General features: G+C 37.1%; 1 protein-coding gene across 2 annotated transcripts in view; it reads right to left on the reverse strand.

The window, feature by feature from the left end:
• The window catches only part of GRM8 (glutamate metabotropic receptor 8), a 313,712-nt gene that overhangs the window by 57,684 nt on the left and 233,399 nt on the right, over positions 1 to 22,629 (reverse strand). For both annotated transcript variants that reach the window (XM_088165752.1, XM_088165753.1), the window contains exon 9: positions 7,830 to 7,966. In XM_088165752.1, the coding sequence (XP_088021878.1) occupies positions 7,830 to 7,966 (137 nt within the window). The remainder of the gene's footprint in view (positions 1 to 7,829; positions 7,967 to 22,629) is intronic.

A 22,629-nucleotide genomic window follows, 5' to 3' on the forward strand; every position in this document is an offset into this window, starting at 1 on the left:
TCCTTTACCATGTCACAAAAAAAGGGAACTAATGCCTTTTGAATCTGTAAGTTCCAAAAATAATTGGCTAATTTCAGTTTTGATGGCTTCCTTCAGTATTAGATATAAGACACAAGGCCAGAAAAGAAATCAAATACTGATATTCAAATCTCTATGATCTGGCTGCCTGAAGGGAAGCTCATTGTCAGTGTGAAGGTCCCAATTTTTACTAGTTCACCAATGGGCTTAAGGCTGATGATGGTTATGGCTGTCTCTCCAACAGCTCATAACATCAGTGAAATTTTAATTTATAACTTTTGTCATAAATCAAGATCATTATGGAAAAATGGATGCCCCTGAGTCATTAATAGCCTCAGTGCATACACTCCATAAATCTGAAAGCTTATGCATCTTATTATTTCTAAGAGAATGTTAGAAATCTGTTACCATAAAATCTTTTTTATTTGGACAGAACTCTTGTACTCTGGTGAAAAACAAAACAGGCAAAAATTCCAAACCAAACAACAAAACAAATACAAGTTAATCCTGTCTTTAAAATTCACTGTTTTCAATTGAAACACAGAATCACAGAAAGGCCTGGGCTAAAAGCAACCTGAAAGACCACCTAGTTCCAGCCCCTCTGCTATGGGCATGGTCACCTTTCACTGGACCAGGCTGCTCAGAACCCCATCCAACCTAGCCTTGAACTATTGCAGCAGACCTCTGTCCTACAGTGATGTTATGGTGTTTGTATCTCCAATCGTGTGTTCTGATTATATTTGGTATTATGTCCTGTGCTTCCAGGACTGACTCTGAGAGTGAAGCTTTGCTTTGTCTTGTTATCAGCCGGCTCACCTCCCCCATGGTCTATGTTTAGGAGAGGTTTTAGCTCGGCTTGCTTGCTTGCTCGCTCGCTTCTGCCTCTTTTTCTTTCCTTCGCTTTGCCCTTGTTTTTGCTTATTAGTTAGTTCAGCTAGGCAGTCCAACTTTTTCCCCTGGACTGTTTTCTTTTCCACCCCGTCCCCTCCCTCTCCTGGATACCATCTGAACCTGTTCCGGACGGGGACCTGGGAAACCCCAAGAAACACCGGGACTCTACACTCTGTCACCTGCAGCAGTCATTCCCCAGCGCCAGAGACTGATAACTGAGCGACCACTCGCCGGAGACATTGAGTCTGTCATCCCTTCAGAACGGTGAAAGAGTTTTTTTGTCAGCTGGTGTTGTTTTTTTTCCCCTGTGCTGGGGAGTGTTTTGCTTGTTAAATAAACAGGTTTTTTTTCCCCACTCTTCTCTGAGGAAATTCTTCCCGAACCCGGTGGTGGGGGGGGGGGGGGGGAGTCGTGGGGTTTGCTGTTTGGGGGCTCCTTCTGGAGGTTTTCCCCTAAATTTGCCCTAAACCAGGACAACCTCCTACTAGGGGGAGACATGAGCCAGGACACAGACTCTTATTCAACAGCATGAAAAGGGTACTGGTTTATTCATATTCACAGCTCTGTCATCCTGACTCTGACTACAGCAAGCTCCTGCTGTAGGGTCCAGCTGCAGACTGAACACAGCTTTCACCCAGCTCAGCTATGACAGCAGGCTGTAACTCCATCAGAGCCAGACTGACCCCACAGCAGATCTTTTAATGCAGCAACTCTCTTCCTTGTTCTGTCCTTCCTCCCTAGGGCCTCTACTTCCCCCAGACCCTCAAAGCCTTCAAGATCCTCTTGGCCAGCCAACCCACCCCTTTTATCACACTTAGTCCCAGCTGTGACCCATTAAGGCAAGGTTGTTCCTCTTCTTTAATAATTAGTACAACTGTGACTGTCACTCAGGGGTGAACTCATCTGTAATCTCTTCTTCTGCACCTACATTGAACAGCTCCAAGGAAATATGCAGGATTTTCATATACTTTGGGTTTTTCTTAAGGAGTAGTATCCTGTACATTAATATCCACAAGAGCATTTTGACTGCATCAGTTAAATGTGTGATTTTGAAATCACCAATAATTGTGTCTGCTGAAGACTTATCAATCAAAATCACTAACTTTGAAGAATATGGATTTAGATCTACATATTTTTTTCATACTGGCGTTTTTAACACAGATTTTTGTAGACCAAAACAATATGTAAGCTTGAAATGCAACCTGAGATTGTTTCAAACTGTATTTAAAAATATGTGGGTTTTTAAAAAAGAATGTAAAATATTAGATTTTAAAATTCTTTAACACTACAACTTATCTTTTCCTACTAGTATTTAGCTTTAAAAATAGAGCATTTTTAAGAGGAGAAAAAAAAGATGTTCAGTAATGAATCAGAATAAACTGAATGGGTTTCTAAGGAAAGGAACTCAGGAACTCATTATTAAAACTCTAGGTCTGGGACTATTTCCATCTAATGCCATTGACAAAAGCCACCAGTCAACATCTCAGTCTAGCACTTATAACAACACATGCAATACAGAACACAGTTTCTAATGGTGAATTCATTATTAATCATAAAAAGAACTTGAATTCAAATCATAAGTGCAAGGAAAAGCAAACTTGTTTCTAACAACTTTCCTTGTATAGGTATTACATGGTTGAGAGCTCGAATTTGCTAAACCCACACATTTGTAGAGAACTTTTACGTGTGACCTGGTATGCAAAATACTGTTACAATATGAATAAAACATAACTTTGGCAGAAACAGCTATCTTTGCCTGGATTTTTATTCATTATAAAACCAGAAATTTTTTGGAAGAAAACATTTTAACTATCAGAATTTCCTGAAAATTAAGTTATCATTTTCTACTGATAACGAAAATGATGAAAGTAAACAACACAAAACACTGACAGTTAATGCATAGTCATTGAGCAGAAGTTCTAAGGCAATTATATCTTCTTTTAAAATCATACTAAAAGTTTTAAAGGTCTGGTTGTTTCCAGTAAATTAAGATCAGCTGAAGTCAGGAAACCTTGGAGAGTAAAAGGACTTTACAAAAAGAGGTGTACATTTGCATGGTCAGAAGCATCAGACAATAAGGATCTTAGAGATTATTGTTTGACATTTCTAAATATTTGCTTTCAGAGTTTCCTTTCCAGACTGACATACCTTATTCAAACTCTACAATAATGAAAAAATTAAATTTGGAAGATCATTATTGTTTCTTAATTTATTTTATCTACCATATCAGCATTGTCATGAGGTGTTTTTTAAGAATTAAGAGTGGGATTGATCAGTAGTCATGAAGTGCCTGTATCTGGTAGCTGTAGTTGCTTCAGAGGAAATTTTAAAGGTCAGTTAGCCTAAAGGAGAGCATTAATGTTACTGAAATCTCCATGAAGAATCCAGCATCAGAGTTAAGAGTCTGTGCAGCTGGTGAAGCCTGCTGAGAAAGAGCCCCTTAGGGAACATGATACAGAATCTTTATCCAGCCAGAGTCAGCACTTTCTGTCCAAAGGGAAAACCAGCACTGCAACGAGAAAGGAACAAGTCTGAAGTTTGACAAGGACCCAGCAGAGTCACTGAAACTTTGAGGAGCCAGAGACATCAGCAGAGCGACCCTGAATCCTGAGGGTGGTTGCCACAGACAGACTGAGACTGGCTACCAGGTGAGAAGCCACAGCCCAGACAACAAACCTGCAGCCAAAACCTGATATAAATTAGCAAAGAGGGTCTTAAGGAAAAGGAAAATTGAAAAGTAGGGGGAATGAGATCAGAAATAGAAAAGGGAAACTTTTCTATTCAGTTATCTAGATGGGAGATATGTTCTAGTTTGCCTTTAATAAATTGTTCCTATTGTACTAAAAACCTGATACTTTCAAGATTTATTTTTCTGACAGGGAAAATAAACAGATGAATAAAAACTATAAATTTTCTGAAACACAATACCAGCTGTATAGATGAACATAATCATAAACACATCAAAGCTACATGTTACCGCACAATTTGAGGAAGAAATATCAGGGCAGAGGTATCTACAGAGGATATATAGCTTACAAATTATCACTAAAAATCATTATTACATGTGTCTTCATTATAGGGAAACTAGAGGAGAAAGGATACAGGGGGTAAAGTATTATATTTTAAAACCATCTCCTTTAAAGAGCAGCAGGGTAAAAATTGCTCTGCCATCTTAATACAGCTTCACTTTCAATAAATAGAGATGTTTTCACAGAAACTAATGAAAATATCCACTGTGTTCCTTATGATTCATTGGCAATCAAAAGCACTTCCTAATTTGCAATATGATGATCTGGAGTATTGGCAATCATTCAAAAAGATTACTTGGTTTTAATATATTTTGTCTAGTGAGAGAAGGCAACAGCTTTGCCACAGCAGATCATCATCTGTCATAACTGCCATCAACGCCTGCTAAGAGTTTAGTGAATGTAGAAACAGGAGGAGTGAGCCCTGTGTGCCTGCCTGCATCCTGGCCCGTGTGAGCAGGGATCTGCAGCAGAGCAGGGGCTGGTGGAGCAAGAGCAGGACCCCAGCACAAGGCTGGGAGCAGAAGCTTGCACTGCAGTGCACTGTGCCAGCCCACCCATATCTTCACAGCTCCACTCAACAGAGCTTGCCCGAGGGATTGAACTATCAGTTGTATCCAGTACCTGAGCTCATGGAGGTGAAAAAAGAACCAAACAACATTCTAACATATTCTTAACTACTGAGAGTTAATGAGGGGCATTCTTAGATAAATCCTTTCCAGTTAGATTTGTGGTCAATGTGGTTAGCCATGGTGTGGTTTCAGTAGTAGTACTGAAACCACTCACTGAGTACCCTGATTTGAGTACCCATCAATGCAACAATATTTCAGAGTTCCCCCAAGTACATATACAAGAGGCAGAAATAATGAGACCGAAAAACTACAGGCTTAATGAAAAATTTAGAAGTCTAGGGGGAGATAGAAAAAGTCAGATCATAATGGAACTAAAATTGAAGCAAATTTTTAGATAGCTTTTGGTTATTACTATATAACTGTTATGTTAGTAGTAGCATTTGAGCAAAATGTGTGTGTCAGTTTTTGAGTTCATTTAATAAACACTAACTTTTCAGAAAAATGTAGCAATTATCAAAATTTGGAATGCATTCCATAATAGTTATGATAAGGACCTAAATGTAGTGTTTTCCAGAAAATAATGTTTAATATTAGACTTGTTCAACTAATTTTTTTCTTTTCATGCCTTTCAACAGACAGATATCAGGTTAGTGAAGGGAAGTTACACTACCACACAATCTGCAACAGACAGTTTCTGTTGGTAGGATTTTTTTCTCTTTGGGCAGAATAACTAAATAAATGAGTCCCTGACAAGTAGTTACAGATATTAAATCGTAGATATACTAAAGTGGTTTAACAGCTGTGGATGAAAATAGGGAGCTATCATGTGTGTTATTGTGGATAGCACTCAGATAATTATTGCAAAACCATCTGAACAGAAGAATAATTTGTAAATATTTCCTACACTGTCTTTGTTACTCTTCATCAGGAACCTCTCACATGGAAAACCAGAGATATTTGAAACCTTCTTTTTGTGCTTTGATTGAATTCACTGCATAAACTCGCTTTGGTGGATCTAGTCATCAATTCACACTGTTGCCCTTCTCATCAGCCTTTAGCAAAACAACATTGGTATTTCACGTTTGCAGAGGTACCCAAATGGCTAACACAACTCAAGTATATTGCATATCTACTAAGGAAAGAGATCACTTTCATTTTTCTTTTTTTCTCTTTGCATGAAGACATCATCTTCCAGAAAGAAGTACCTTGGACTCAAAAATTTCTCATATTAACCTTTGATGCCTATCTGTCATACAAATACTATGTAATAAATCCTCTGAATTTTGTTGGGCAATTTTCAACAGAAATATAATTCCATGCACAGGTGGAACTTAACTACCCCAAAACTTGCAAAGCACATTAAGACAGCAATTAAAAACACCATCTAAGGATGGGTAAATTGTGTATTTTTATTCCTTCTGCTATGAAGTAATAAGGGACAATACAAATCCAAGTTATTCATATAGAAAAACAGCAAAGTGGAATATTTTTATTGCAGTAGTCCATCATTCCAATGTTTTAACTAAATCAGAAGTGGTTACAATCCAAACTTGTTTTTTATGAAATACATTTCCATCCTCTTATATTATTTGAAATACCTGGGCAATTTACCTGTCCCCATCATTTTGTCTGATACCTTTTTTAAAGGAAGAGTTATTATTTCCCTGCCTAACTTATTAATCACTCAGAGGAATAACAGATAGAAAAATATTCAAAAATATCATCTGAAGGAGCTGAAAACTACACAACCCATCTGACTTAAAAAATATAAAGAATTTGGTTCAGTCTATTGTGCTATCTTTTACTGTCTTCTCAATAACAGAGGGGAAGTGCTTTGTTCTGCCAACTGACAGAGAACAAATATTTTTTAAGCATTTAAAATAATTTGATACTCAAATTAGTATTCTCCAATGTCAATATCTTAATGAAATTGGTAGAACCATAGAACAGTTTAGATTGAAAAGACATGTAAGATCATCAAATCCAACCGTTGGATTAACATGGCCAAGTCGACCATGTCCCTAAGGGCCATATCTACATATCTTTAAAATACCCTCAGGGATGGTGACCACTTCCCTGGGCAACCTGTTCCACTGCTTGATCACCATTTCAGTGAAGAAATTTTTTTCTAATGTTTGATCTAAACTATCCCTGGTGCAACTTCCAGTAGTTACCCCTGTCCCATCACTGTTTTCTTTTAGGTAGTTGTAGAGAGCAGTAAGTTCTCCCTTGAGGCTCCTCTGCTACCTAACAGAATAACCAAGCCCAGCTCCCTCAGCCACTCCTCACAAGACCTGTGCTCCAGACCCTTCACTAGCTTCATTTCCCTTTTCTGGACATGCCCCAGCATCTCAATGTCTTTTAGTATTCAAGGAGAACCTTATAATTCTCTACAAGTACCTGAAAGAACGTTGTAGACAGGTGGAGCTCTGTCTTTTCTCACAGGTAACGAGTGATAGAACAAGTTATGCCTCAACAGGTTTAGATTTCATAATAGGAAAAAAGTTCTTCCACTGTAAGTGTGGTCAAGCAATGGAAAAGGCTGCCTGGGGAAGTGATGGATTCACCATCCCTGAAGATATTTAAAAGACTTGTAGATGTGGTCTTAGGGACATGGTTTAGTGCTGGTACTAGCAGTGTTTGATTGATGGTTGGACTCAACAACCTTAGATGTTTATGCCAACCTTAATGATTCTATGATTCTATCAGCTGCAGCCTCTCCAGTGCCAAGTACAGAGAGACAATCACTGCCCTGGTCCTGCTGGCCTCACTATTTGTGATACAGCCAAGATGCCATTGGCCTTCTTGGCTGCCTGGGCACACTCTGGCTCCTAATCAGCTGTGTCAACCAACACTCCCAGGACCTTTTCCACTGGGCAGTTTTCCAGACACTTTGCCCCCAGACTGTGGTGCAGCCTGTGCTTATTGTGACCCAAGTGCAGGACTCATTACTTCACCTCTTGAACCTCATGCAATTGGCCATGACAATCAATCCAGCCTGTCCAGAGCACTCTGCCAATCTTCCTACTCTATAGCAGCTCAACACTCCTGCTCAGCTTGGGTCTCATCTGCAAACTTACTGAGGCTGCACTTGATCACCTTGTCCAGATCATTCATAAAGACATTAAACAGGACTGGCCCCAGTACTGACCCCAGGAGAACATCACTTGTGACCAGCTGCCAGCTGGATGTAACTCCATTCACTGTCATCTCTGGATGGCTTGGCCCTCCAGACAGGTTTTTACCTAGTGAACAGTGTGCCCATCCAAGCCATGAACAGCCAGTTTCAGCAGGACCATACTGAGGGAAACAGTGTACTTACGTTTAGATGAAGTTGATTACTCCACTGACCAATTACTTTGTATTCTGTACTCTTGTTGGTGATTTGATACTGAAAAATATCATAACGTCCAGGAGCATCTCCATTTTCATTGAAAACAACAGGTGTTCCAGCACTCCCTGAAAAAAATATTAAAAAGCATTAAAAATACATATTAAAGAAAAAATACTAACTAGAAATTGAACAGGTTCTTCATAATGCAAGTATAGCATGATAATAAATTCAAAAACCTCCCAAAGACAAAATGTATGCTATTATCATCATCACAAAATCTACCCTATGATTCTATGAAGATAATTTTAAAATATAATTCTTTGCAGTCTTTTTCTCTGGCTGTTTGGTTGTTTGGTTGGGGATGTTTTGTGCATGTATTATAGAACATTAGGAAATTCTAGGATAAAACAGAAATGAAGAAATTTCTTTTGACATGAAGAAAGACATAATTTCACTTTAGAATGTGTGTACTTGCCAGTAGGCAAAAAATAGCAATCTTGTAATGAACCACATAAGTACAAAAATATTATTAATATCATCAACTTAGGAGTCAATACTCATAAAAGACCTTGAGAGGCAAATGTTTAAATTGTGTCACCATTAGTATGCTGTTTCTAACACTTACCACCTATGCAAAAGTATTTTATCAAAATAAATTAAGTACATCAGCTGTGCTTGTTGCTCTCTCCTCTATACATGACACTGCCTGACAGAAAAGGCCATTGCTGAAGCTGTCAAAAGTTATAAATCGACACTGTTCTTACTTCGATCAACAAAATGTTCAAAGATTGAAAACTACACATCTACCTTGGCAACTAGACCAGCCAAATTAGAACACATTTTGATGGATTCCCTCAAGGTGACATCAAGGACCTGCACTCCTGCAGACTTTTCATAAACTACACCCCTTCTCCAAATTTTATATATAGGTGAATCATATTTATAATTGAGGTCCATTGAAGAAAAATACAAGTATGCTAATGCTCTATTTTAGTGACTGGAGAGGAAATTTATCTTTACTGGGGGGAAAACCCAAACCACCACAAAATTCTCCCATAATTTTTTCACGTTTCTTCATGTGAACATCCAAGAAAAGAATAGCCAGTTCATAGTAAATTCCCGCAGTATAACACATGTTAATGTATCACTTACAGGTGCTAAGTCCACTGTAAGTGGATTCCAGAGAATGAAAAAAAAAAGTTTGAAATTCTGGATGCCTGTCGAGCAGAAGTAAGCTAGTAGAAGTGGGAACAGCCTACACACTCCAGGATTTCAACATAAATTCCTCTTGTATGTCTGTCTGTCTCTCTCCTGTAAAGTATTTTGTTCTCTAAAGCATTTTGTTTTGTATAACAGCTTTCATATAAAATTTATATCCAGTGAAATAAACAGTCTTTTGAGAGTGACAAGTGGCACATTAAATACTGTGCCAATTTCACAGTTCTGCCAGAAAAATTCTGGCTGCAAAAATTGGATGTGAGCAACCATGGAAGAAGAGTATCAAAAATAATATGTGGTAAAGACTGAAGACCTCATGAAGATAGAAGAGACTCAACAGAAAATTTTGGAAAGCTCTTCATGCTTTGCTCCCAATTCTTTTGACAGAATGAAAGGCAAGAAAAATCCCAGTCTACAATCTATCAAACAATGAAATTATTCTTCACTGCTCACACAGCAGGTTGGTGCAATAAATTTCTTCCACCCAATAAACACATACTCAGCTGTTGTTGGTACATAGCTACGGAGGTAACCTTCCAAACATTACTCTATAGTAACAATAGAATTCATCTTTCCACTCAGCAGCATTTGAAGACCTCATGGAAAAACTGTCATTTTTACAAATAGATAGGAAATGTCCTTGGTATCCCTTAAGACCAATGGGAACTTAAAACTATTATGCTCAGCAGTAGGAGTGTGAGCTTATAATATACAGCTGGCTTTAGAAGTATCTTGTGGTAGTTTTGGTTGGGATAAAGTTAATTTTCTTCATAGTAGGTTGTATACGGCTCTGAGTTGTATTTATGCTGAAAATTGTTGATAACATAGGGATGTTTTAGCTATTTCTGAGCAGCACTTACACACAGACAATTTTTTTTCTGCTTTTCATCCCACTCTACTATTGGAGAGGCTGGGGATGAACAAGGCGTCAGGAGGGAACACAACCAGGACAGCTAACCCCAACTGACCCAAGGGGTATTCCCTACCATATAACACCATGTTCAGCATATAAAGCTGGAGAAGAAGAAGGAAGAAGGGGACATTTCAGGAGATGGCATTAAGTCACTGTTATGAGTGAAGCCCTGCTTTCCTGGGGATGACTGAGCACCTGACTGCCCATAGCATGTGGTGAATGAAGTTCTTTTGCTTTGCTTATGTGTGCAGCTTTTGCCTCACTTATTAAACTGTCTTCATCTCAACCCATCTGTTTTCTGAATTTTATCCTTCCTGTTCTCTCCCCAGTCCAGCTGGTGGCAGAGGGAGCAAGCCTGTGTGATGCTCAGCTGCAGGGGTTAAACCACAACACAGGTATAAAGAGACTGACTAGTCCAGGCTAGAACCATCTTTCTTTTTTGATGCAGTGTTGTTCTCAGCTAGAGCACAACAGCATCTCATGCTGTGCACCACAGTCAACAGGGACATAGCAACTTGCTAAATTCAGCAGCCTCTCCAACTGAGTCCAGCAAGATTTTTCTCATGCAGCAAAAGTCAAACAACCTTTGTCAAGTTAAAAAAAAAATAGGCTTTCTAAAATCTGGAATAAGTCACAGAAGATTTACACTCCCTAACACTGAGAAAAAAACACCATCCCTTTGTTAAAAAGCAAATTTTAGAAAGTACAGTAACAGTCACACTGCCTGCTCTAAAGTATATTTGGTTGTGTTCTAGCAATGCTGCCATAACTTGTATATTCTGTTAACAAGGAGACTATTACTTTATGTCCATTGTGGAATGAAATATTTAACGAACTCTGAGACATGCATGACTGGATTGTGCTAATAAATCATTAGCTGCATAACCAGGAAAGCAAAGTTAAATGCATTTGAAGAAAACTTGTGGATTTGACCAGTGGTTCCCAAAATAATGAATGCAAGATGGTAGCAGGAGTCTTGAAAATGTAAGGACAGAATGAAAGTGTAAGAGAAACTAGATGCCTCAAGGCTATAAACAAACTACCAAGGTTTAATTAGTTTTCTTACAAAACGTTAATCTCATCTGAAGAAAAATATGCTCTGGTGAATGATCTGAATGAACAGTGCATCTAAGAACGGAGAGTCCTCAAATTGAAAAGGTTTTCTAAGAAAATATACTTTGTTGGATAGTCCATCAATTAAAGTGTATACTTCTGTGGAAAAACTGACTAACACTGTATACAGATCAGATAATAGACCATGTGGAAAAACACTGTAGCTGACCATAACAACCAATGCCATGTGACGAGGCAAACCTGGATTCAGTATACAACATTCTAACAAATGCTAGGGAAGTACACAAGTGTCTCTTTTCCTGACAACCAGATATACAGAACTGAGCATTCTTGATATCTCGTACTGCCACATATACTCTATCATCACCATTGCAGGGAATTGCATCGTAGTTCAGGTTTAAGACAGAGTATTTAAATGCTCCCCTTATTGAGCATTGAGGTCTGCCTGCTAAACTTTTAAATTTAACACACCGTGAAGAGAAAGTAACACAGAAAGCAACAAAGACCTAAGGTAGTGAGCCAGGACTACATAAGTTCCAGCTCAGATAAAAAGTACTTTGGGAAATCACAACAAACAGTTCTTGAATAGAGTATTTATATTAGAGAATGAACTTGGCTAGCTTCGTTTAGGAACACATTCATTGGAAACCATCATAGGAAAAATGTTACTTTTGCTTAGGATAAATGTTCCTATAATGCTAGTGTAGACCACCATAGAAAATAGAAAGCAGGCTACATTTAAAAAAAACCAATTTCACTAATTAAAATTTTAAAAATATTTTTAAAGTGATCATTTAATAAAATTGCTAAAGAGAAGTGAGGGAACTATGTCTTTGAACGTTTTCATATTTTATTCTATATGTGGTTATGTTGCCATGTGTAATTTCAATTCATGGTAATTGTATTCAATTTGTCACCATTTTAACTAAATTTTTAATTTATTCTGGATGTCTAAAACAGAAGTACCTGGTAGAATTTCTGGACTACACAATAATCTTGGATAACTATGGAAAATCATGTGTGAGCTTTTACATTCTTAATTTCTCCTTCGTGTCAATCTTTTTTGGTTTTGTTTGTGTCGGGTTGGGTTTTTTTTAATATAAAAACATAGTTACTAACTTATTTTGAGATCTGTTTCAGAAGTATCTCTGTGCTGATCAAAGGATATATTTACAATTTTTAGGTATGAAGTAATACTCTGGCATTGAAAGAAGTTCTCCCTACTCCTTCCCACTCTGCAGCAATCAGCATTAAACAACCCTGGGTGTTAAACTAGCACCTCAGCTAGACATTTCAGAATGTTTCTGTGACCTCAGCTGTTTATGAGCCTTTCAAAATGCAGGTTAAACTAGCCAGAAAAGTTATTTAGAGAAGAAAAAATAGTGAAATGTATGAGGTTTTTAAATCAGATTCAAGGCTGTGATGGACCCTTTTGAATTTTCAGTGCCTTACACAGATGCCAAGGAGGACCCTTTCTGATAAGCAACTGTTGTAGTAGAGGTCCTTTGAGCAGTGGACTTGAAAAATTCACATTCTTGTGAAGAAACCTTAAAGATGTACCTTGATATTCTCAAGATGCTGCTCAGCCACTACCTAATCATTCATGTGCCTACTTTGTCAAGTTACATTTCACATGATTCTAAAATATCTCCTCTTGTACTGCAGGCTGTAATATTAGATCCCTGTGAGGTTACAGAATGCACTTGGCCAATGCCTTCCAATGAAATTCTCTTTACATTTCAGGAAGTGGAAAAGAATTGGACTGACTTGCATACCACAAGTTCATTTGTAGTACTGGCCAAGTGCATATAAAAGTGATTAAAAGTTCTTAAATTAAGAACAATGATGAGCCTGATTTAAAAAAAATATTTTAAATTAAATCAACACACTTGGGTTCTTATTATATTAAAATCATTAATTTTTTATTTATTATGATGAAGCCCTGTTACTTCACTACCCTGACAAAAGTGTAGAAAAGTGGTTGTGCTGATAAGTCTCACAACTGCCATTTACAGAATATTCCAAATCTAGTGGAGCAGATTTCATTATAAACCTTGATATCAGGTACAAATCTTTTATTTATAAAATCATATTTATATGGATTGATACTAATTCCGGTTTTTTTAATCTGAAATTAAAATTATTTAAGCTGTCTTCATCTTTTGAGCTATTCCACATAAACTAATTTATCAGCTATTAATCTAATGAAGTAAGCCTGGATTCAAGGGTAGGCTTAGGAGAATGGAAGTCAAGCAATTATGTAGTGCACCATAATACAATTAACAATTGTATATCAAAACTTCAGAATGCCATCTTGTAGCATTCAGCTTTATGGAAAGACTCCTCAGATTTATAGGATCAACTCATGCAAACTCTTAACTCATGCAAATAGTTTCAAGTACTAGAGTTAAGGGTTCTGATTTTTTTTAATGATAATTTCATTCTAAGCAGCTTTTAAAAGGAAAAAGTACCACGGAGATGTACATGAATTAACTTGTTCTCAGGAAAGTAAAAAGAATGAAAATTACCATTTGAATTTTCAGTACCAAGAGTTCCCAGAGAAGAAAAAGTCATTTGTAAAATTAAGCAAGATGTTTGTTGATGAGACAAATGAAATAGAAGGTTGAAATGGAACAAATGGAAAGAGTAAATACAGGCTATTATAAGGTTTATTAAAAACAAACAAACAAACAAACAAACAAACAAACAAACAAAAACACAAAAAACCCCCAAAACAAAACAAAACAAAACAAAACAAAAAAAAAAGAAAAAAAAAAAAGAAAAAAAAAAAACCAAAGAAAATGATAAACAACTAATCAGAACTAGAAAAAGTTAATTTGTGACTGTCAGGCTATCAGAGAAAGAATATACAGTGTACCAAGCTATGTGAGGTTTGTGATAAATGAAGCCATTATCTGCTCAATCTCCACATAGCAGACATTTTCAAATAATGAGCAATATGGTTACTAAAATTAAAAAACAATGATTGTCTTACACCTATTCAAAATCTGAAAAGATTTCTTTTCATGCTTACCCTACATGTTTCAGTTCAAGATTAGGACAATAAAACAGGATTTCATCCAGTTGCAGTAAACACAGACCTTTACTGACATTTTAAATATCCTAAGATATTGGATACATCTACACAGATATGCAGAATATGCATATGACAGAGAATCTGTGCCTTTCTGAGGCAGCAGCTGGAGGCCAGATGGATACCCTGGGGTATCTTAAATGGCATTTGATGCCCATGTTTAGGCAATTTATCTTACTTACCACAGGGCAAATTCTGGCTGTTCATGTATGAATGCATAAAATAGAATGAAAGAGAAACAGGAGAGCTAAAAGAAACAAATTATATACAGATTTGAGGCATATGTAATGCAAATTATGGTGGCACCCTTTACAAGGCTTATGGAGAAAGTAAAAAATTTGATATTGAAATAAACTGATATAAATCAATTCCAAGTCAGGCAGTACAATTTTGCATTTTTGAAGCGAATGGACGAGAACTTAAGCTGTGATTTTGCACAGAAGCATATAATTTGTTTGATGTCTTGGTCCTCAGCATAGTGAAAAAATTAAACTTGTGCATTTCGGTGAAAGGAACAGTTCATTCCACTCTTGTACAACATCAACCAGATCAAGTACCATAAGCACATGGTATTTAAAATAACAAGTAGAGCTTTTTTTCCTTACAGAAACTATTAGTGCTTCTTCCCCCATCAAGCACTGAGACATGCATCATAAAACTTACCCTGAAATGAATAAAATTCAGAGATGAGACTGAACTCTAGCCATAAACAGTACAGGAGTAGTAAAAAGCAATTTGCCCCATCATTAATTAGTTGGTGTAACAGTGGGTTATTAAAAGCAGTGATCTAAATGCAAACTCTGATTCATGCAGTCCTTCAGCTACAACTTCAAGAAAAATATACAGGAGAAAAATTAATCTACATTTTCCTTGTTCCTTACATTCTCTCCCTCAGCATCTGCTATTGGCCACTCTCAGCAAATATACTACAGTGGTGAAATTTTTGTTCTTACCCTCTAACAAGTAACTCAACCCAGAATATAAAGACACAGAAATCTAGCTCCTCTCCTTGCAGCACCTTGAGTCTAGTATCAGAAAATACATATACCTGTAATACAACTGCATCACAGATTAAACTTTGAATTTTGCCAGATAAAGAATTACAATTGGTAGTCTGCCAGTCACCTGCTGTGGTGACATAGAATTGGGAAGGCAGTTTTGTATCTCCCAGTCAGGACTCAGCCCATTCTCTGCTCAACAAGCCTATGCCTTGACCTCTCCTCCCAGAGGTGGGGCAATGCTATGTGAATGACCTTCCCTACTCCATTGCTAACAGGGAGGGGTAGGAGATGTAGGTGAGCTTCTTCACAGGTAGGTGCTACAGCAAGGCAGGAATTATCACTGTGGCCTTGTCAGAAGCATCCATCAATGCCAGGGAAAGAATGTGATGAATGAGGTTCTGATGGGGAAGGAGCTGCTGAAGAACAGAAAACGAGCCCCTTTGAACCTCCCCTGCCACCTTAGCTTTGTTCCTTTCACCTCTGGAAAAGAAACAGCTCTGTCCACACGTGGGAGGAGGTTTTGAGGAGAAGAGAAGAGGGAGAGAATGAGACAAAAAGCTTGCTGTTCGTTACATGTAGCCAAAAAGCTCAGTGCTGCCAGCATATTTGAAAGAATCCAGCCTCTTTTCATTCTGTACTCAAAAAAATCCATAGAGACTGGTTTCATCTTAAAATCTGCAGGATATATCGTGTGCCAGAGAAGATTGATTCAGTTCTACAGCTGAAGAATCCAGCAAGTTGAAAAAGCCCACAGCTCAGGGAACGGATATTGCATGCAATCCGAACAGATCACTCAATCCCCTAAAGATCAACACATGGTATAAAATTCAGCTGAGAGATAAATACTACTCTAGTAACATACTAAAATAGTTGCAGGATGATATGACATTATCTAGTATAAGCTAACAGCTTGTATTGAAAGAAGAAATTATAAGAGGGTGGTTAGGTTTCTCATATAAAAATGTGTGAATAGATGCATAAAGTTTTGTTTGCACAGTATTATAGACCGGGTAGTATCAAATGCTCTTTGGTGGAAAATGGTCATTTTAATTCTATCAATTACATGTCCATATTTTGGTTTTAAATATTGCAGTTTGGCATTCTTACTTTTTAAATATATTTTGCAGCACAAGTAGTGGCAAGCACATTTCTTGTAATGCCTCTGAGAAGAGTTCATGATTATAATTTTCCATTTTACACACACACACTCTCACAAAAAAAAGTAACTGACAAGCTGACACATATGCTGGGATGTAAGTGGGAATGAAAGTGTGAGAAATCTTTTCCACAAATACAACCACAAGTAATTTTTTTGTATTACTAAAACTAATATACTTTAAGTAGACATGAATTTCTCTATTAAATCAGGATTGCCTGCAGACCTCAGCAACACAATCATGCTATGCGAACAATATATTCCCAGATTAAAAGAGTTTTCAAACCATTTATTTATGTTGTCATGATTCTTCTGGCAAAAAAACGTCTTTCAAGAAGCTGCTGCTATATAAAGCCATTTGAAGAGATCAGAAGAGATTGAGGACAGGGCATACAGGAGTGTCCAAGATATTCTGCACCTTTTTTATCTAAAACTCTAATTAGTACACTCCTAGGAAGCACAGAATAATTGTCTTCTGACCACAAATCATCAGCTTATCTCAGTGCATACAAGGACTCAACAAGATATATCTGAGAACTACATGGCATGAAGAGCTTGAGTGCACCCTGCCTGTATCTGTCCTCACCATTAACTATCATGAGATACTGAGGATCCTCCTTATCCTACTTGTTACCTTTTTCCTGCTGTGTGGCACTGTTTGGTAAGCGTTTTTCTGTCCTTCAATCCCCCTTCCTTTTATTTTTTTGGGGGGCAGGGGAAGGTTGTTGTTTTGCTTTTGTTTTTTTGGTTGGTTTTTGTTGGGTTTTTTTACTAGTCCCAGAAAGATGTACTTATTTCAGCACTGCTGACCTCAGTCACAGCTTTTTGTCACATTTCAGGTAAAAGCCTATCAAGCTGACAAATGACGGAGTGTCTTTCGGATGATACCAGACTTTTTTCATCAGCTTTCATGTACTGAATGTGAGAAAGGAGTTACAGCTGTCCTGCGTCAGATTCCAATCTGAGCATTTACTTCATGCCAAGATGAAAACATGCCAATGGGATGCATACATACCTCTGTGAATTTCAGGAGTAAAAAGACACTAAGATAAAATGTTTCAGATAAGGAAACAACTTCGTTAATACTAGTAAATCACAAGTGCCTGTACAGTCTCAGAAAGAAAGATTTCTTCTCTTTCCACCCCAGAAGACTCCCCCTGCTATGGAACCACATGAGAGAAAAGAAATTTGGAGCTCAGTGAAAGTTGTGCCCATAAGGTAGCAGGGCTCATGCAAGGAAGATGATCAAAGAAAGCCATACACTACTATAGGATTCAATGCAGACTGTGATGTGCAGGAACTAGTTAAACTGCAAAGGCTGTCCGCAGAAAAAGTGAGCATCTGAAGAGCCATCTATATTTCTAGGTGCTTTTGGACAAATGTTTTTGAGTTTGTCCAGCCCCTCAAGCAACTGCTCTGTATTAATAGGTTCCCGAGGCCAGTGAAAAGCAAATAAAAGTTCTTTGCCTTAGGTAACAGCTGCCTGGGGAGTGAGGCAGCATCCTGGTGAGTAAAGATAACTATCCTTAGAGTAATTGTAAAAATATCATCAAAATGGGAAATGGTCCAGCTAACAGGCTTCATCCCTAATACAAGGATTGCTCTGCCAGCTCCAAGAGAGCTTTTATTTGTGATTTTGCTCCCCTGTCTCCAGTCTCTTCGAAGTTCTAGACCAGGGCCATAGTTCTCAGATATTACTGACATCTTAGGATTCTGTTATTTCTTTTCTAAGAGTTCATTATTTTTCAAGATAGGATATATTGCTAGAATAAAAATGAACAGAAAGTAGGCAAACAAAATCATTGTCACATAATCATAGTTGAAATAGTGGATTGCAGAGAGAATAAAGGAAGTAAGCAATTTCCGATTTAAGGTTTATATGAAGTGCAGGTAGTTTTCCAAAAAAATCCAACACCCAATGTACAAACCCACAGCCAAAAGCAATTAGCTATAAAAATGTTCTGAAAGCACATAAATAATTTAAGATTTCTCAAACAAGACACATCTCCATCCTTAACATAGTCTCATTGGGATTGTCATTATGTAACAGACATTAGTCCATTAACATTTAGTGAACAGACACCTGAAACAAAAATGCCATTTTCTTCTCTGTCTAACCAAGCTTCACATGCAGCTTATTACGACCAATATACGCTCAGTCACCCATGAGGATAGTTCATCTTACTGAACAAGATCCTATTTGACATTGAGATATTTCCTGTTTTTTTCTGGAGTGCAATCAACTGTGTGTTAATTAAAATAATTGAACAGGTTAAAAGTATATCAGGGCATTTCCTGATTTCTACCAGTTGTCAGGGATGAATACCAACCTTCCTTCCAGTGCTTCTGACATTTAGTGAGGGACGAAGCTCCAAGGAAGAACTGTTGAATATCCATAAACCATTTTGTAGCTCGATTTCTTTTGTGTGGTCTACATCAGAAATGAACTAAGTCACACAAATGTACACACAGAGCTGCAGGTCACACTTCAATTATGACAAAAATTTGGAGAGAGGCATCAAGCAGAAACCTCACTCTCTGAATCACAGTTTTAAATTTTCCCAAGTATCCAAGGTAATGTTATTTCAGCCTTATGACCTTGTCATGTCTTATTCTCTGATGTTTCTAGCATGCAAAACCATCTAATACAATTCACAACAAATGCTGCACTATTCATTAAAGTATTACCATGTGCCAGAAGGAAGGGAAGACTACAAAGCAGTTACTGAGAAGCCTAATGTGCAAGGAAAAAAATGCTTGAAATTCCGGAGTCCTTCAAGTCTGTATGGCAATAATTAATATACTGCAATCAAAGGATAAGTTATTTATAGGTTTTTGCTATCTTGTTTCTCAGTAATTACAACAACCATTAGTGAGTAACTGATGTCCACTGAAAATTTATTCTGTTGCCATGGTTATTTTAAGGCAATTGTAAAGGTACTAATCTCCAAAGACATAAAACTATAGCATATATTAATGCTATAAAACATTTAAGAAGCAATTTCAATTTACAGTGTTTTACAATCTGTTTATGGGTCACAGTTTTGCTGAAAAACTGACTTAAATTTGGAAGTAATTTAAAACACCTATAACCTATATACTCACTCCCTTGCTTCCCACTTTTTAAAGACCCTACTTTAGTGATCATACTATCTGGGAGGTCAGTCCATGGAATCTTCCAGTATTCAGTTTTCAGAAACTTATATACCAATGTCTATACTGATTTTATACCTTTATGGTTGTTGTGAGGGAGTATAACTGAACTTTTTTCACTGACTCTTACCTAGGATACAAGGTTATTCACCTGTTAAATTGATCAAATTTGAAGCTGTTAATATCCGGGGCAGTAATTTACTTTCATTGAAGACAAAGAAAGACAATTCTTTTAACAGGAAAATAAGTCTTTATTAGAAGAACAATACATTCTCTGAACAGCTGATCTCTCCATTCAAGGAGACTGGTGATGAGTGTTCTTCAGTAAGATGTTTTTCGCAGGGACTGTTCTGTATTATTAGGGAACACAGGCCATATTGTTAATTCAGTAACACTTGAGGCTGAACATCTCAATCTCATATACTCGTATGAGAAATTCACATTCCAAAAAATATCAGTAGAAATAATAACTGCTAACACTTTTAGTATTACTGAAATTTTACAGCTAATCTCAAAAAACTTCATTTTGTATTCCAGATACTAAATTCATGTAATGTGAGAGAATCTTTTAAGCTTGCTTTAAAAAATTCTGAATCCTCAGGACCATGGAGAAAAGCTTTCTTTTGCAGCCAAACTCCTAGTCAAAAAAACCCAGATGGTGCAAAAGAAACTCTCCAAGAGTATTCTTAATCTTAATTTTTAAAGGCTTCTTTGGGGGCCTTGCTCAAGACATCTGAGCTCATAGTATTGGAACACTTAGTTATAGTAAGCAATATGATGAAAAATGATAACATTAGACATCATTCAAATCTTGGCATTATCTTCCCCATATAACTTAAATATGTAATGACTAAAAGCCATATACATCAAATAATACTGTTTTCTTCCTCCAGTATCATAAGGACGACAGTTAAATTCTGTTTAACTAGCTAATTAAATTTGGGTTGCAACTGATTTTCATTATGGAAAAATCCCCACAAAAGTTTAAAAAAAATCTCAAACCCAAGAGATATATTTTATAGATGTGTTGTTTGGCTCAAAATGTTCAAAATAAATCTTTCTAGTTCATCATTGTGCAACAAGGATAGGATAAAAACATACATCACTTTTTTTTCTTTTGCAACAGTTATCAAGGTTTTTAATATTTAATGTGCTGATTTGAAGTCTTTATAAAGATATTCTTTTTGCAGTTGGGCAAACCAGACACCATTTTTCTCTGAATGCATACTCAACCATAGTAATGACATTGTCCTGATTACCTGCTTGCCACAAAGGGGTTGTTTTTATCTGATTTAAATGTCAGCTTATCGGAACCTCATGGAGTGCAGGGACCTGTTGAATTGCCAAGTGATGAAATCACACACCTTGAGCTGGCAAAAGACATGCCTGGCAAGCAGGCTGAGCCCAGCAATACTAGGTTGAGAAAAAGACTCATACACAAACAGAAGTCAAAAGTGAAGGAAAGAAAAAGAACATCTTGTTTCTCATGTTTTTCAGAATATAAAAAAATCAGCTTCTAGGACTCACTTGAAGGTAATTTTAATTGGGTTGTCAAATTCATTTGATTATGCCTGGGTATCCAAAATCTAATATCATGGCATTTAAAAATAATTCATCATCTAAAATTTGGTACCTATATTCAATGATAGAATCAATGCAGTTTTTGGAACTCATGTAGCCATAGTTTCTCAGGTATTTAATATAAGTAGAGTTTTGCCAGCTTGTGAAGTCTCTAATAATAAACACAGAAAACAGCATTGCATGTTTACTTACTGTCACAAACAAGTTAGATTTTTTAAATGTCAGTAAACCTAGTGCTCTTACTGATTACTATGATGCAATATGAAGATCTAACTGCTACCATTATTTCAAAGACCACGTAAACCCCATAATTTGCTAATTGTAGCTCTACCTGCTTAAAATAATGTCATCATTCTTGCAGGTGGTTAGAGAAAATGCTGTACTAATTTGTTATTGCAGTAGGTACCTGGCAGGCATAAACTGGAAAGGGCCTTGTATAGATTCTCATTTCCTTTTGCTATTTCCCTGTAAGAAAGTTGGACTTCTGTAGCCCACAAGAGTAAAAATCAATATTTCTTCTGCAGTCTTTAGAGCAAAGCAAATCCCCTGACCAAAAAAAAGAAAATAAAAAAAAAGAAAACCAAGAAAAAAAAATAGCCTGAGCAACTGCAATGAGACATAGCCTACGTTAATTACTACACCTTGAACCACCTTCCTTCATAGTTACAGCTCTGTGTTTGTAAGGTAGTGTTAACTCCTAAGAGAAGAAGGTTTAGGATTTGATGATCCCATTGTGTAAACTACAGCTACCACTCTACATAAGCTGTATTTGAGATTTTTAATCCCATTGAATGATTTCATAAAAAGATGATTTACAGACTAATTCCCTCTCAAATACTTACAAAGACAAGACTCTAGATGCCAATCTTACAGAAACTGCCTAAGAGTTACAAAAATTGCTTCAAGGAAGGATCCTACCCAAGAGAAAGAAGAAGAGAAAACAGGCCATTACCACAGCCTGTCAGATTTCTGCCACTTTTTCTTAAAGTAAAATCTTCAACACTTCAGTCCACTCAAATATTGCTGCTTTCTATGCCCATACCATATCCCCATTGGAACAATGGCTTTATCACCCATCAAAATTATAATAAAATTAGAAAAACAAAAGTATGACTTTTTATGTAGGAAAATATTACAAAGCCCTTTCAGATTCTTAATTCTATCTCCGAAGGTATCTGGAGCACTTTCAGATTAGTTTCTTTTGAGGATAAGTTGACAAATGAAACATGTAGTTGCAAACATCAGTTAAACAACAAAAAAATGTATATACAATCCTGTTTCCTTGAAACTCACCTGATTTTTTGCTATTTCTACAGTCCAAGGAAATATTAGGTCATTTTGTGGCTGATTGTCCCAACTCATCTAGGCAGGAAAGCTTGGAGGAAGGTATCCCTGAGCTTCTTCAGAGGTGCCAACACACCCACTCAGTACAGTGCATTGTACTTGGCAGCACAACGTCCACAACCAGCAGAGCTTTCTCAGCACCCTGCGGGGCCAGGGTGAGGTACCCACGTGTCACAGCACTGCATTCTCACCTGGGCTCTCATCTCTGAAAGCATTATATGCGGTTCTGCAGAGTTTACATGTTGATTTTTTTG

The sequence above is a fragment of the Sturnus vulgaris genome, chromosome 5, assembly GCF_052056855.1.
Source record: "Sturnus vulgaris isolate bStuVul1 chromosome 5, bStuVul1.hap1, whole genome shotgun sequence".
NCBI lineage: Eukaryota > Metazoa > Chordata > Aves > Passeriformes > Sturnidae > Sturnus > Sturnus vulgaris.